This window comes from Arachis hypogaea, chromosome 13 (genome assembly GCF_003086295.3).
Source record: "Arachis hypogaea cultivar Tifrunner chromosome 13, arahy.Tifrunner.gnm2.J5K5, whole genome shotgun sequence".
In the NCBI taxonomy this organism is placed as follows: Eukaryota; Viridiplantae; Streptophyta; class Magnoliopsida; order Fabales; family Fabaceae; genus Arachis; species Arachis hypogaea.
The window spans coordinates 138854530-138870804 of record NC_092048.1 but is presented as its reverse complement, the minus strand read 5'-3'; the positions used below and the strand labels follow the sequence as shown (position 1 = coordinate 138870804).

Here is a 16275-nt window from a genome sequence, read left to right as displayed (position 1 = left end):
AGTTTACATATTAAAATGTCAGATTTATTTTGTTCACAGATCTAAGGTCAATTTTGCATTTTAAAAATTTTTTAAAAGTTAAAATTTACAAATCGAACCGTCTCCAACTCTCCATATAAAAAAAAATCACCAAAATTCACACATGGTTAAAAAACACTATTATAAATGTAATATCAAAATTAAAAAGCAAAAAATTAAGTACAAAGAAGTATAGATTCGACGATTATTATTGATGGCATTATTTGTGGGTGAACCTTGGAACATTCGCATGCTGCCGTTTTAGATTTCAGGCACTGCCCATTTGCCGTTTTCAGTGCTTCAGCGATTCAACGATTTTCATTTCTGATAAAGCCCTAATTTGCTGTCTAGATGACCCACTTGCAAATTCTCAATTTTTGAACTGAAATTAGCATTAGCAACAAAAATGACAGACCCGGATCCCTCCAAAAAGGTCGCCGATAGGTATCTGAAGCGTGAAATTCTTGGTGAAGGTACCTACGGAGTTGTATACAAAGCCATTGATACTCACGTAATTTCCCTCTACTGTCTTCTGCTATCTGATTCAGCTTTTGGACAAGCTTACTGGGATTTTTCAGTGAAAAGAACGATTTATTGTATGTTCAGTTTTCTGGGTTGTGAAATTTTTTTTTTTTTTATAGTTTATGCAAAGAAATTCACTGAAATCAGAGGAAAATACATATTTGTATAGGTATATTTAATTTGGAAAGTAATCATGCATTTATTTGCTTTGGGTTCCTGAATTTGATTCTAGGAGGTTATTTCTCAACAATTTGATTAGGATGCTTTACCAAATCATCGTTCCTTCCTTCAATACAAATGATTATTTAGAAAGGGTCATGTACGGTGTGGATCATTGAGTTTGAGAAAGTGATCCATAAGCTTTCTAAGTAGTTTCAGCATGGGTTTTGTAAACTTTATTCAATGATAAAACTGGCAGTATTGTCACCACATTGTGTTTCTTATCAAAATGAATCCATTGCATTGACAGACCGGACAAACCGTTGCCATTAAGAAAATTCGACTTGGCAAGCAGAAAGAAGGGGTCAACTTTACAGCACTCAGAGAAATTAAACTTCTTAAAGAGCTCAAAGATCCCAACATTATTGAGTTAATCGATGCATTCCCGCATAAAGGGAATTTACATCTTGTATTCGAATTCATGGAGACGGACCTTGAAGCCGTCATACGAGACCGAAATATTTTTCTTTCTCCAGCTGATACAAAATCCTACCTCCAAATGACGCTAAAGGGTCTTGCTTTTTGCCACAAGAAATGGGTTTTGCATAGGTATGGTATTCTGAGGTTTTGATTGGTACAAAGTAGTTATGCTGAGCTCAAACTCTGCTTATACATTTTCAGGGATATGAAGCCAAATAATTTGTTGATAGGATCTCATGGACAGCTGAAACTTGCAGATTTTGGTTTGGCACGGATATTTGGAAGTCCGGATAGAAGGTTCACACATCAGGTATGCTTACCTATGCATACTGGTATCTGGATTATTGTGCATGCATGTCAATATGACAGGAATTGATTTTCACTAATAATATCGGTTTTGATGCTAGAAACTAGTTTCACTTGCATCCTATATATTCGGTGCTTTGCACTTTATGTTAGTGGATCAACATTCCATACACTCAATACTTTTGTGTATTATACATGAGTAGGTGTTTGCTCGGTGGTACAGAGCACCTGAGCTATTATTTGGTGCGAAGCAATATGGTTCAGGGGTAGATGTTTGGGCTGCAGCTTGTATTTTTGCTGAACTTCTTCTCCGCCGACCCTTTTTGCAGGTGAAAAAAAAAACTATCATGGTAACTAGGTAATATGGTCTATTCTTTGTGGTTAATGGTTGTTTGTCCTAAAGTACATGAGGCTTAATATTTTAGAGTTGATAATTTATTGGCTATAATTGATATATGTAAGCATAATTAATGTTGATTTAGGCTTCCATCTTATTCTCATTAGTGTGGTAACAATTAACATTCTGTTTTCTGGTTTTTCTCATTAGTTTATTTTCATAATTTATCAGGGTTCAAGTGATATCGATCAGTTAGGCAAGATTTTTGCAGCATTTGGCACTCCGACACCTGCTCAGTGGCCTGATATGGTATATCTTCCAGATTACGTTGAATATCAATGTGTTCCTGCCCCCCCTTTGCGTACTTTGTTTCCAACAGCAAGTGACGATGCTTTAGATCTATTGTCAAAGATGTTTACATATGATCCAAAAGCTAGAATTTCAGTGCAACAGGCACTAGAGCACAGGTATGTGCCTTCCTTCACTTTCCCTTTAAGACATCAGCAATGTTCTTTTCTCCCTAATTTATCCTTCTTTTTTTTGTATTTAGATACTTTTCTTCTGCACCTCTGCCCACAGATCCAGAGAAGCTCCCTAGGCCAGCCCCCAAGAAGGAATCTAGGGCTTCTGATTTTGATTTGCAGCAGGGTCCTACTGTGTTATCACCTCCAAGAAAGTCTAGGAGAGTGATGCCTGGGCGTGATGGGTTCGAAGGAAATTCTTTTCAAGGAGTGAAGGATGATGATGGAAATTTCGGTGATTTCAGACAGACAGTTGGTGATAATACAGGCAAGAACCAACCAGTTCCAATGTCAGTAGATTTTTCTATCTTTGCATTAAAATCTCCAGATAGACCTACAATGAACAGGTAAAAACAATATTGATCACCGAATCAATCCAAAGTGGAGACAAACATTACACAATATTCATGGATGATATTCATGCTTGATGTTTCGGCTTGCTCATGTACCCCAAACCTTTCGCTAAATACAATATCGGTGGAAGAGAATATCCAGGTTACAAAAGCATATTATGACATACCACGATGAAATATTGTTCTAGTGAATTGCTATCTGCAATGATGAGACCAATGTGTTGATATGATAAATGGTAATATGCTTTTGTTAGCATGATATGTTTGTAGTATCCTATTAAATAATATTGAAACTTCTAAGGAATGAGTCAGATGTTTGATTGAATTTATTTTCTAGTTATAAATGCTTTAATTTAATTTGATTTCGTTGTTTTTGTGCTGCAGTGCTGACAGATTACATTTAAAAAGAAAATTAGATCTAGAATTTCAACAACCAGAATGAATGAATATTCAGTATTCTTTGGGCGTGCCATTAGCCCAAGTATAATAAGACAAGAGGGGCAGAATAGATTGCTTTTGATGAAATGCAGTGGAATAGACTTCATGGCTTATTTGTAGAACTTTAAAGAAAGAAGAATTGAATATTATTTGTAATTCAGTGACCCAAAAGTAACTGCTATAGCCTATACGGAAGAAGAAAGGAGATAAAAAAAGAATTATAATAACAACCGCATGTTTTCTCCTCTCCTTTCAATTCTCTTATTCATGCTTTCTGAGAATTAGTATACTCGAGAGTCCATGAAAGCCCTTCACCGCCTTTAATTCAATGCCGACATGTCAGGTATGATGCTTAAGTTTGCAATTTATGGTTTTCAATCCATATTCATCAGGTCCTATGAAGACAAGTATTTGAGAGACAAACTTTATCATATACATTAATTATATACCTATGTCATCAACCCCTCCTACTGCATTTTCTTTTTCAAGCTATTTACTAACAAAAAGTGTTCCAAGTTCGAACAAGAATTTCTTGCAAAGCTGGCTTTATTCCTGAATTGCGTGATCAAATTTGTCTCAAGACAATATGCTGTCATACACACGGACACCGTCTTTAGTCTTCTTTGCCTGAAAATGAAACACCACTCCAGAATGTTTAACTATATTATCATCATCCTAAAGACCCACATCTTAAAATGAAACACCACTCCAGAATGTTTAACTATATTATCATCATCCTAAAGACCCACATCTTAAATGTTTTTCTTTGAGTACATAGTCTTTTTGGCACCCCGAAAGATTTAGATTTTAACAAAATGAACTCCAAAAAATAGTAACGAGCAAAATGACCTCTAAAACATATATTTCCCTCGACAAAATGATCCAGACATTTAGTCAATAGTTAATTTGCTCAATCAACTGTTAATTATTTATAAAATTAATAAAATTATTGATAGACTTCTGTATTTTCTTATGAAATTTCAAATATATCCTTACATTTTCTTTCTCCCTTCTCAAGTAATTTCTCCAGCCCCTCACTCCCATCATTCCCACCCTTCATCAGTATGACTAGTCCCCATGTTTTTGTTGTCACTCTTTCCCACCCACTAGCATCTCCCCCCTCTCCCTCGTTGACCACCACAAACCCCTAGTACTCGTCCACCACCCACTTATCACCATGGCCATCAACAATCTACTCTATTGTCACCCCACCTCCACCGTCACCTTTACCTCATCCTTATCAACAATAACAACAACAACTCACAAAGCAACCACCATCGTAAACCGAAACCCATGGTGCATCTAGGAGTAAAAAATTTTAGGTTTGAGCTAGAAGTCTGAGATTTTTTATCATTGCAAATAAATTTCATATTTTTTGTTATGCATCTTTTTAATTAGTGTTTTACAACAAAAATACAACTCTTCCTACAAGTAATATATTGTGACTGGGATTAGTTATGGTTCAGTTGGGTGTTTCTATTGTAAAAGAGATTATGAACTTGGGAAAAGAAGCTGCTAAATATATTAGTGGAACTTGGTTCAATTTTGTGATGATATGACGATGATGGCAGTTGGGTTGATGGCAATGGGATGAGTTGAGGCATGGAATGGAAATGGGGATGAGAAAGGGGTGATAACAATAGTGTGACACGAAAATGGAAATGGAGTTGGATAAGGTGCTGACAGTGAAGAAAGAGAATATTGGGGTATTTTAGTAATTTTATGAATAATTAACTGTTGACTGAGTAAATTAACTATTGACCAAATGTTTAGATCATTTTATCAAGTGAAATATACCTTCTAGGGATCATTTTGTTGTTAACACTTTTTGGGATTCATTTTGTCAAAATCAGGATTTTTCGGGTGCCAAAATGGTTATTTACACTTTTTCTCTTAATGAAAACATATCAAGGGAAACGTTCACCTCTTCCTCCCAATCAGTGGGTATTGTAATGATAAGAAGACATGACACTTGAACAATGAGTGCACATATGATCCCCAGCCAAAGCCCCTACATACAATCACATTTTGTTTTTCTTGAAATCTAAATCATTATTAAGCTGTGAATAATAGTGAAGAGTATTGTTGTTTGTTTTACCTTGCCACCCATGTGAAATACAAAAGCGAATAAGATAGCTGCTGGTATCCCAATTAAATAGTATGATCCTAGATTGATCAGAGCACCCATTTTTTGCCAACCACATCCTCTAGCCGTACCTAAACGAAGATTATTACGCCAAACAATATCATATAAAAAATGTTCATACACAAACACCTTGTTGTAGAAGCATTCTTTCTGGATGGGAAGTAAAAACTAAAAAATAAAAACCTGAAAGAACACATTGAAGTGAATCCAGGAAAATGGATGTTGCCAGAATAGGCAACATGGTTGCTACATATGTGACCACTTCTTCTTCATTACTATATGCATAGCCCCAGATATCGCGTTTCAAAATCATCATTGCCCCAACAAAGATGCCCTCAACCATGGCCATTGCAAAGACGAAATACACAGCTAAACGTGCAGACCTTGGATGACCAGCTCCTAGTTCATTCGAGACACGAGTGCTGCAAACATTAACAAGCATGAAGCATATTACTCTAACTACATCGAAGTTTGAGAGTTGAAAAAGAGTTGCTCTCACCTCACTGCTCCGCTGAGTCCAAATGGGATTGTCCAAACGGTTGTTGAAGTGTTCAAACTGATTAATTAAACAAAAAAACCGGTTGCAAAACATAAATACATATGCATGAAAATATGTTGAAAGAAAATGTCAACGTGACACTAACTAACCAGATAGAAAGCACCGATGTTTCTAACTTGGGATTTGGGAGAAGGCCAGAAAGGAGAACCATCATTTCAAAGGACCATGATTCCAGGCTGTTGAGAACAAAAATAAGAGGTGTTAGAAATTGCTGGTAAGAAAGTAGTAAGAGAACATGACACAATTACCAAACCATAACGGCTGAAGGAATGGCAAGCCTCATAAAAGAAGGAATGTTATGGAATGCTTCTCTTGAAAAGCCAGTCCATGTTTTCAAACACGAAGGTGAGAACTTGACATAGAGCATCAGGATGAAGGCATTCAACCAGTATGATATAGCATTTGCTATGGCAGCTCCTTTGTTCCCCAGCCCGGATTTGAATACCATAATCCAACATATAAGAATATGCAGCAAAGTGGTAACTCCAGAGCTGAACAGCATTGGAAACACAAGACTTTGGGTTTGCAAGAACCTGTTGAGGCACTGCAGGAGACCATAGGCGAAAAGACTCGGAATCATAAACTTTGCATATTGTCCAGCTTCTGAAGATATTTGAGGATCTTGGCCAAGAGCAGTTAGAATGGATGCTGTGTTTGCCCAAATAATTGAGAGGGATATGCAAAGAATCATGAGAATGAGAATGGCTCTCTGCATATGTATGCCTACCATACGATGCTGCTTTGCTCCATATGACTGCCCACATAAGGTGTCCAAAGCACTTGCCATTCCGGTCTATTTGTGAAGTGATAAATCTCAGTGTGAAGTGATAAATCTCAGTGAAACCAAAGAAGAAAAAAAAACAAAAGTTGAAAACTCACGTGTAGTTATCTTAGTATATGAAGAGAAAATCGTTAGATAACAATTTAATCAAACATATGAAATCATCTAATAATTCTTAATTATCAACTTTAAATAAAAATAACTACAAGTGAGTTTTTTTTTTAAATGAATAATAATAACTAAGGAAAACACAATGCAAGTTACCTAACCTACCAATAAGCTGAAGCCGGTGACAGAGGCAAAAGAAGTAGCCATTGAAGCACCGGAAAGAGGGAGTTGACCGAGATGACCTACGAACATAACAGATATGACTTGCAGGCCATAATTGAGCAGAGAGACGGTTACTAAAGGACCTGCCAGCCATAACTGCTTTCTTGCCTCTTCAAAGATTTCTCTTCTTTCTATTGCCTTGTGCTTCTTTAGTTCAATATCATCAACCTTGAGCCTACTTTCCACTGTGATCTTTTCCAAGAGAGGCTCCAGAGATCCCTTTCCACCTTCTCTATCCATTGTTTACCCGATAGAGAGCAGATCCAAACACATTCGCGTAAGGCATAACCATGACTGAACACTACAAGACAATAAAGATGCCAATCCCACGATATTTTATAGAAAACGACTTTCTTCATTGTCATCTTGTTACATCTTTAGATATTTTATTTTATGATTTCATCTACACTCTGATCAACTCTTTATCCTTTTAAATAATTATCCAACAGGTATCTCTTTTATGTAGGCATAGGATACTTGTCAACTTGTGCAATTGTGCCACTCTAACTAAGGATCTATATGTAAATGCTTGTTACTGTTGATTTATATGTAAACGCAGTTAAATACTAGTACAGTTTTCTTTCTTGGTAATGAGTTTTCGTTGTTGTTTAAATTTCTTACTTTTATTTCGCTTAAAAGTAAGTCCTGTTTTCCTCCTAACATAAATAATTCAATTTTTCTTTTATAATTAAATATTTGATTAAACTATTCCGCCTTCCGCGTTCTGCCATTTAGTATTCATTAATTTCATTTCAAATACTAACGCTCTAAACTGACATAACACTTCAAATGCTACATGTGGAAATGTTTTTAGGTAGATATGACCATGAAAATTTTTCAATTGTTTTTGTATGAAGATGTTTTTTTTTAATCAATAGCTAATGAGTTGTATGGTTTGATTTTGATGTATTATATAAATATTTTTTTTAAGTGTAGCTAAATAAATAAAATACACTTTTAATACAAAAATCTTTGTAAAAAAATGTTTTTAGCATTTTCATTTGAATAGGTGCCATGTTGTTATAACTAAATTCAACCAAGGTGCAATACAAAAAAAGGCAAACATCTATCACATGATTCTATGTTTTTACGCAAAAAAATTTATTATATAGCACAGAAATTGTTATAGAACACCAAAATTTTTACATTTAACATAAATTTTTTTATATAACATATAAATTTATGGATATAGTACAAAAATTCGGTTGTATTAAGCATTAATTTTTTTATACTGTATATTAAAATTTTTTATATTGTGTATCAAATTTTTTGTAATCAATATTGTTCTTGAACATATATAAAAAAAAGACAAAAAAAGAAAAAGACAGACAACAATAAAAGATGATAAGGAAAAAGAAAAAAGAGGAGTAGAAATAGAAGAAAAAGAAAGCGGCAGTGACAAGGACAACAACGAAGACGATAATAAAAGAAGAAACCTAAAAGAAGATAACAAAAGAGAAGGAAGAAAAAGAGAAAGAAGAAGAAAAAACAATAGCTACATGTACGTATAGTCTATATAGAAAAAAATAAAAAAAATCAATTTTAATACACCAATTTAATTAAATATTCAATTGTAAAAGAAAAATATCAAATTTACTACACGATCTAAAGTTCATAATATTACCTTTATAACAAAATGTCTTTATGAAAGTAACTCATTTAACATATAACAAAGTTTGTTATTTTAGTGATATATTTATTGAATTGATATATCTATTTATGTATTTTTCGTTTTGGATACAAAATCAAATTTAACAAGATATTTATTATTATATGTTAGTTTTTTTAATATAAAACTCAAAAGGATCCTTTATTACGATAATAATGATAATTTTTTTAAACATTCTTTGAGGGGAACATGCTCTGCCCCCATGATATGAGTCAGCAATGCATGTATGTATTACTGTATTAGACTTCACATTCTGTCTTTGGCGACATGGTTGACTCCTTAACTCTGCTTTCAGCTATCCTTGCCTATTATTAGTATCATTATATATTAGACACATGATAATGTTCAAAAGGGAGAACGAGAATGATGAGCATATTCATGTAAGAAATCCAAGCTAATTGATGTCCTACCTGTTGGTCCCAACTGGTTCGAATGGTGATGATAGCGTAAAATGTTACTTGCACAACGAATGCAGCTATGATCCCCAACCACAGCCCCTGTTAGTCACAACTCACAACTCACAAACTAAGCTAAGCAAAAGAAATAACCGCATCATGATTGAAAGATATTAGTACAAGTATATTACCTTGGCTTTCATATGCGCAACAAATCCTAACAGGACAGAGCAAGGAACGCCCACAAGATAGAATGAGCCAAGATTCACATACGCACCTATTCGCTGCCACCCACATCCTGAAGCAATACCTGAAAGTGCACTTTGTATTCCGTCTAGAAAGCACGAAATTGCCAGAATTGGCGTCGTCGCCGACACATCTCTGATTACTTGTTTGTCATTACTGTAAATACGGCTCCACATGTTCCTCAGCATAATCATGATTGAAGCTAACAAGATCCCTTCAATGAACACCATGCATAACACCACGCCAACTGCTACCCGTGCTGCCTCTGGATTTCCACCTCCTAGTTCATTCGACACGCGTGTGCTGCATCAATCATTAATGGCTATGCTTTAAAATTCAAGTTCCAAGTCAAGCAGAGTTTCTTACTTTCTTTATTGAGTATCGTAAGTACCTTACAGCAGCACTGAATCCAAAAGGGATCATCCAAGCTAAAGTAAATGTATTAAGGCTGAAAAGGCATATCAAGAACGTTCTTAGGGAGTATCAATGAAATTTATACGATAAGGTGCAGTCCAGTCCCAGATGCTAACCATATTGAAAGAACTGAAGTTTCTAATGCTGGGTTCGGAAGAAGACCAGACAAGATAACTACGAGTTCGAATGTCCAAACTTTCAGGCTGCTCAAAACAAAACCAGCTGTATCATAGGCTTGGTGAGGATGATCATATCGGCGAAAAACATTAGGACAGTTGAGAAAACTATCGCTTACCAGAGCATAAGAGCCGAAGGAACAGCAAGTTTAAGGAAGGAGAAGACTCCATTTAGGGACTTTTTGGAAAAGCCAGTCCAAGATTGTTTGCAAGAAGAAGAGTATTTGATATAGAAGGAGATGAAGAGAAGATTCAGATAATAACATATGGAAATAGATATGGGTGCCCCCCTGCTCCCCAGGGGAGTTTTGAATACAAGAAGCCAGCAGAGAAGGATGTGGAGCAGCGCCGCAAGTGCAGAGGTTATGACCATTGGGAAGACAATGCTCTGGGTTTGCAAGAACCTGAGAATGGACTGAAGAAGGCCATGCGCGAAGAGGCTTGGGATCAAGCAGCGGGCATACTTGCCAGCTTGGTTGGCTATGGCTTTGTCTTGGCGCATCGCAATTAGAATAGGCTCCGTGTTAGCCCAGATGATGGCGACGAAAACACTGACGATTGAAACAACAAGCATGGATCTCTGCAGGTGTATGCCAAGCATCTGGTACTGCCCTGCCCCATTCGATTGTCCACAAAATGTGTCCAGTGCACCGGTTAATCCTGTCTGCTCAAACACACGCACACATTATTTATTTATTTAATAAGAAATGTTAAACAAATCATCAAAATTATTATTTTTTATTATTAGTTAATTATATATTAATATTTAAAAATATATAATAAAATATATTATTAAATTATTAAACTAAAAAAATTAAATTAATAACTAAAAAATACTAAAAAATAATAAATTTTCGTCTCTTATAATACATGGAGACTCGAGTTATTGAAAATAAAAACAAAATTATCTACGCTATTGTTACCAGTTACCAGTAAGGTGAATCCTGTAACGGCGGCAAAGGAGGTCGCCATGGAAGCTCCGGAAAGAGGGAGAGTACCGAGATGACCAACAAACATGATGGAGATGGTCTGGAGACTGTATTGCAGGAAAGCCACTGAGCAGAGAGGCACTGCCAGCCATAGCTGTCTCTTCAGCTCTTCAACAACTGCCTCTCTTGGGATTTTCATGCCTTCAGATGAAGATGGCTGGCAATTATAAACAAAGAAGGAGACGTTATGATGAAGTATTCCGATTTCATTCCAATTTGGAATGCAATGCAAATGCAGTGTATGTGTCAGGGAATTCGGTTTAGAAGAATTTTGAGTGCCGTTATTTCGTTGGAGTCATAAAGGCGCATGTATGTTTAATACAAAGAGCATAATCGGTTTGGGGGGGCGAATTACGGAGTGAAAGCCGATGATAAATATGTTTATTAAAATAATATTCTAGTTACTTTTGCAGTTCATATGCTAGTTAGGCGGTTGGTTAATACCTTCGTTGGTACTGATTTAAGGATTATGGAATGAAAACCAATGATAAATATGCTGGAAAATAAAATTCTAAAATAATATTTTAGATACTTTCAATACAAATAAAATTTGTAGATAAATAAATTGCAAAAATATTAAAATAAATTTATCACGAATCATAGTAGACACAATCTTCAATAATTTATTATCGTTTTATTTATAAGTAGAATAATTTCCACAAAAATCTTCCAAAATTATATGTGAATCATAAAAGTTACTATACACAACAATATTCTTAAAATACTTACGCACGACTTTGTTCTTCTTCTTAATAAAATTGCAAGCAAGGCTTGCCAAGTCGTTGAAGGCTTGGTGCCTTAGTTCAAAGAAAGAAAGAAAAAGCACAAGAGAGATTATGGAACAGAATTTGCTTGTGTATGTATGTGTGTGTTTTGTGTTTGTTAGGTGTTATGTATATATATAATGAGATTTTTATACAAAAATGTGAGAATGTATTTATAAGAGTTTAATTTTGATGCATTGATAATATAAAATAGGTTTAATTATTTTATTGGTTTCTATAGTTTTGTAAAATTTTTAATTAGGTCTCTATACTTTTTTTAATTGAGTTCTTGCACCAAATTTTTTTTTAATTGGGTCTCTATACTTTTTTTCTTTTATTTTGGTCTTTGCACCAATTTTTTTTAGTTGGATCCCAATAAAATTAAACTAATTACTGTTAAGAGGGACCTAATTGAAAAAAAATTGATGCAAAGACTCAATTAAAAGGAAAAAAAGTATAGGGACTTTGAATCTAATTAAAAATTTTGCAAAACTATAAGGACCAATAAAATAATTAAACCTATAAAATATTTTATACAGTTATGCAATTACATCTGTTTTTTTTATAACTATTTATACTATTAATGTGAAAAATAGTTATTTTTAATGATGTGATGTTATGTAATTAGATACACATATAAAATTATTTTACATTGTATTAAAATTAAATTCATATTTATAATCATTAAATTGGTTTTAATGATTAAAATTAAATATACTTAATAAACGATTTATAGACAAAGATTTAGCTAATAAATGCTTTAAGAACACATGATAAATTTACTATTAGTGAAAAATTTAAAATATTTTCATTTAATAAATGTCAAATGAATACATTAAAAACTTAAATTTTTATATTTTTAATAAAAAAATTTTAATTTTATAATCTTCACATGTACCCTAAGAATATAAGATAGATAAATCCTATAGATAATATATTTATAGTTATTAAATTCATATGACAATGTATTTAAATTCATTGTATTTATAACTATTGTCTTTAATTTTTATTAAAATATATTTAATAAATAAATTAAAATAATTAAATTTTATATAACTGTAAAAAAATAAAATAATTAAAAAAATCATATACAAACAATACATTTAAAAAAAATGAAATTATATAATTAAAAATGTTGCATTTCAATATAGATTATAACGTTATTTTTGAGATAATTGATATACGAATCAATCACACTTTATAACTAGAAAAATAAAATAATTAGACAATGAATTCTGAAATATTATGAAAACGATTATCTAGTGACAAATTATTCAACTTTGTTATTTAGTAGTAATAGTAATTAATAAATTTGAGGAAAAAAACCTTTAATTTGTGCCACTAAAATTAAAAGAGGGTTTTAGTTTGTCAGAATCAGACACTTGATCATGTCCTCTACTATTATTCATACATCTTATTAGCTTTTCTACCAAATAAATTAAAAGCGTCGTGGTTTAATTATTTTGTTGGTGAAAATTAAAAGAGAGATAAAAAGAGTTTTATAGTGGAAATTAAAAAGCATTTCTTAGTAGTTTTTTTTAATTTATTTATTTATTAAGTATATTTTAATAAAAATCGAAGATAATGGCTATAAATGCAATAACTTTAAATGAATTGTCATATGAATTTAATAACTATAATACATTATTTATATATTATTTATTAGGTATATTTAATTTTAATTATCGAATCAATCCAATAAATTCTCATATTCTCTTGTAAAAATTTTATTCTTATATGATGCATTCTTTATATATATAAATATCTATGGATAAACTACTAAAAATATATTCAAACAATTTTGTCACTAATAAAAATGCATTCGATTTTTATTATTAACAAAAATATCCTCGAATAATTTTAAAATATGACAAAAATCCTTAAAAAAAATTTTTGTAAGTGGCAAATGACTTTTATATTTGACAAACCGCTTATGAATTTGATCTAAAATTTTATAGGAATATTCAAATAACTATTTAAAAAATGATAAAAATTTGTTCTCTATATTTTTTATTTTTTAAAAGTATTATTAATTGTTGACAAAAAAATCACAAAAAAATATATACTTAGCAAAAATTATTAAATTTTAAGGATAAAAATATCCCATTTTTCTAATCATACTTGCAAAAAATCGTATCAAAATTCAATTTCTAAATCAATTTTTGAGAATACATATTTAATGTTAGGCATTTTTTATAACGTTTTAAAATTATTTGAAAACATTTTTGTCAATAACAAAATTCAAATATATTTTTGTCAACGACAAAATTATTCGAGTGTATTTTTTGTGGTTTACCCAAATATCTAAATAAGTTTATCTTTCTTTAATAAAGCCTAACCAACCATCTTTAATGTTCATTCAATTATCATTATTATCACCAACCATGATTAATGTTTTTCAACTTTCATATTATTAGTTGAATTTTATTATTTTTTTAATAATACTATACATTTAAGTCTTTTATTAATTAAGATCAATTAAATTAATTTAACATAAAAAAATTAATTATAGTTAATATTATTCTAAATTTTATTATTTAATTTAATTAGACTTATTTTATAAAAAAACTTTAATATATAACGTTACTCTGAATTTTTTTTAGTCCAATTAGCAAAATAGAAACCCAGTGCCAAAACAAGTCTAATTCATATGTGCATGTGAGAGCTCATTAGCCTATTTGAATTTTATTTTCCCAAAATATCACATTCCATATTATGAAGGCTTAAGAATTAGTGACAAAAAAAAGGCTTAAGAATTCATAGTTTCTATTAATGTGCGACTAAATTTGAAATACAATAATTTTTCACATGTTTTAAGTTTAGAGAAATCGAGAAGAACAAAGAGAGGTTGAAAAATAATTTGCATTTTTGAAATATTCAAAAAGATTTGAACTTTAACTTAAGTCGAGTGGATGATAATTTTATAAAAGTGTGATAGAATAAATTATTTGATTCTTATACTTTTAGGATAACATTTAGAGCACATCTACAAAATACTTTTTTACTATTCTTGGCAGTTTATACGTTTACGGCCATGCACAATATCTTGTTAATATGAGAGCTCTAAAATTAAGGGATAAGTATTGTTTTGGTCCCTCACGTTTGAAGGTCGAAATCGAATCCGTCTCTTATCTAATTTTCGATTTAGAATCGTCCTTAACATTTTTTTTCGTATTAAAATCGTCCTTTTTATTTTTTATGGACAAAAATACCCTCCCCTTTCCCCTTTTCCCTCCCCCTCCCCCACCCCCGGTCTCCCCTTCCCGCCTCCCCTCCCCTTCCCCACCCGCACCCCCGCCCCCACCCCTGCCCCGTCTCCCCTCCCCCCTCCCCCTCCCCGTCTCCGGTCTCCCCTTCCCGCCTCCCCCTCCCCTCCCCCACCCCCGCCCCGTCTCCCCTTCCCCCCTCTCCTCCCCGTCTCCGGTCTCCCCTTCCCGCCTTCCCCTCCCCTTCCCCCCAGAACCAGAACCAGAACCAGCTGAGAAAGACGACGACGTCCACGGTGGCAGAACCACTCGGAACAGCAGCGGCATATCTATTGGATCTGGAATCGACACCAAAGCCGCATTGCTGGTTCACGGACGCGGCGGTCGTAGGCAAAGCAGCTGCGAGAAAGACCGCGACGAACAACCCGGTGGCAGTAAGCAACGCCTCCGCGAAGGGAAAGCTCGTGACGACCCGAGTTGACGAAGCGACGAAGATGAGAGGAGGAGGAGGAGGTAGAGGCGGCGAGGCACGCGAGGCGGGCGAGACTCGCGAGGCGGCGGCGGTCACCCTCCCCCCTTTCCCCCTCCCCCTCCCCCGCGTCCTTTCCCCTCCCCCTCCCCCCAACGCGTGTTTTATTTTATTTTTTTAAAATTTTATATTTTTTATTAAAGTAAGGGTAGTTTAGGAATAAAATTAAAAATTTTATTAAAAAGGACGATTTTAATACGAGAAAAAATGTTAAGGACGATTCTAAATCGAAAATTAGATCAGGGACGGGCTCGATTCCGACCCTCAACGTGAGGGACCAAAACAATACTTATCCCTAAAATTAATATCTAAATTTATAAGAGACGGTCTTATTTCTACTCTTAATATTGTGCTTATCTATCAAGGATATGTTGCAGTAATATTTACACTTTCATATTTTGGGACGGAAAAATATTCAGTTTAGTCTCTAAAGTTATACTCGAATTTCAATTTAATCTTTAAAGTTTCAATTATTTTTATTTAATCTTTAAACTTTTCAATTGACTCTGTGACAGAAACTACCATAAGAACTAAGTTGATTAAAATTTAAAAAATTTAAAAATTAAATAAAAGTAATTAAAATTTTAAGGACTAAATTGATACTCGAATATAACTTTAGAGACCAAACTAAATATTTTTTCTTTTGGGACTATAGACATCACCAATAATCTCATATGAATGGTGAAAAATAATAAAATTCCACAATTGCACTACTACTGTCATATACCATGGGGAGAAACTCATCATCAAATATAAATGTGGAAAGCAAAAAAAGCGACAATATCCTTAAAATTTGTATGACTTTGTTAACTACATTGAACCATCTTCATGGAATATTTAAACAGAGTGGTTAAATATCAATTATACAGTTTTACTCAATGAAAATTAATTCCATCTCCTTGACATTTCACTTACTAATGTCCTAGCAAATGACTTC

The 16275-nt window shown here is 33.3% G+C and overlaps 3 protein-coding genes across 6 annotated transcripts; 1 reads left to right on the top strand and 2 right to left on the bottom strand.

Annotated features, from left to right (window-relative positions):
* Nucleotides 1-190: 190 nt before the first annotated feature.
* On the top strand, nucleotides 191-3364 carry LOC112792077 (cyclin-dependent kinase D-3). Of its 3 annotated transcripts, none has more exons than XR_003197340.3 (7): nucleotides 191-529; nucleotides 1010-1308; nucleotides 1381-1489; nucleotides 1689-1814; nucleotides 2054-2289; nucleotides 2373-2932; nucleotides 3081-3364. XR_003197340.3 is itself a non-coding variant. In XM_025835163.3 (7 exons), the coding sequence occupies exons 1-7, from the start codon at nucleotides 425-427 to the stop codon at nucleotides 3098-3100; spliced, it is 1134 nt and encodes a 377-aa protein (XP_025690948.1). In that variant the 5' UTR covers nucleotides 191-424; the 3' UTR covers nucleotides 3101-3364. The 3 variants fall into 3 exon arrangements, 2 of the variants coding, with proteins under 2 accessions (XP_025690948.1, XP_072069350.1); XM_025835163.3 differs by having other exon boundaries at nucleotides 2373-2611; XM_072213249.1 differs by having other exon boundaries at nucleotides 2373-2690.
* Nucleotides 3248-7351, bottom strand: LOC112792076 (protein DETOXIFICATION 16). 2 transcript variants are annotated; one of them, XM_025835160.3, is made up of 8 exons: nucleotides 6894-7351; nucleotides 6088-6632; nucleotides 5929-6015; nucleotides 5780-5836; nucleotides 5464-5702; nucleotides 5233-5351; nucleotides 5059-5145; nucleotides 3248-3761 (listed from the first exon to the last, which is right to left on the bottom strand). In XM_025835160.3, the coding sequence occupies exons 1-8, from the start codon at nucleotides 7188-7190 to the stop codon at nucleotides 3711-3713; spliced, it is 1482 nt and encodes a 493-aa protein (XP_025690945.1). In that variant the 5' UTR covers nucleotides 7191-7351; the 3' UTR covers nucleotides 3248-3710. The 2 variants fall into 2 exon arrangements, with proteins under 2 accessions (XP_025690945.1, XP_072069349.1); XM_072213248.1 differs by lacking the exon at nucleotides 5059-5145.
* A 1374-nt stretch (nucleotides 7352-8725) lies between these two features.
* On the bottom strand, nucleotides 8726-11715 carry LOC112792075 (protein DETOXIFICATION 16). Its single transcript, XM_025835159.3, has 8 exons — nucleotides 11569-11715; nucleotides 10781-10996; nucleotides 9970-10514; nucleotides 9791-9877; nucleotides 9652-9708; nucleotides 9206-9563; nucleotides 9030-9116; nucleotides 8726-8924 (listed from the first exon to the last, which is right to left on the bottom strand). Exons 2-8 carry the CDS (start codon nucleotides 10976-10978, stop codon nucleotides 8859-8861), a joined length of 1398 nt encoding a protein of 465 aa, XP_025690944.1. The 5' UTR covers nucleotides 10979-10996; nucleotides 11569-11715; the 3' UTR covers nucleotides 8726-8858.
* Between the last annotated feature and the right edge of the window lie 4560 nt (nucleotides 11716-16275).

Coding starts and splice junctions, on each gene's coding strand:
- LOC112792077 (XM_072213249.1), top strand. CDS start 425: ATGACAGACCCGGATCCCTCCAAAAAGGTCGCCGATAGGTATCTGAAG. Junction 1,309..1,380: donor AAGAAATGGGTTTTGCATAG/GTATGGTATTCT, acceptor ATACATTTTCAG/GGATATGAAGCCAAATAATT. Junction 1,815..2,053: donor TCCGCCGACCCTTTTTGCAG/GTGAAAAAAAAA, acceptor ATAATTTATCAG/GGTTCAAGTGATATCGATCA.
- LOC112792076 (XM_025835160.3), bottom strand. CDS start 7,190: ATGGATAGAGAAGGTGGAAAGGGATCTCTGGAGCCTCTCTTGGAAAAG. Junction 6,633..6,893: donor TCACCGGCTTCAGCTTATTG/GTAGGTTAGGTA, acceptor CTTCACAAATAG/ACCGGAATGGCAAGTGCTTT. Junction 5,146..5,232: donor TATTTCACATGGGTGGCAAG/GTAAAACAAACA, acceptor GATTGTATGTAG/GGGCTTTGGCTGGGGATCAT.
- LOC112792075 (XM_025835159.3), bottom strand. CDS start 10,978: ATGAAAATCCCAAGAGAGGCAGTTGTTGAAGAGCTGAAGAGACAGCTA. Junction 9,878..9,969: donor CCTTCGGCTCTTATGCTCTG/GTAAGCGATAGT, acceptor TGTTTTGAGCAG/CCTGAAAGTTTGGACATTCG. Junction 8,925..9,029: donor GAACCAGTTGGGACCAACAG/GTAGGACATCAA, acceptor TACTAATAATAG/GCAAGGATAGCTGAAAGCAG.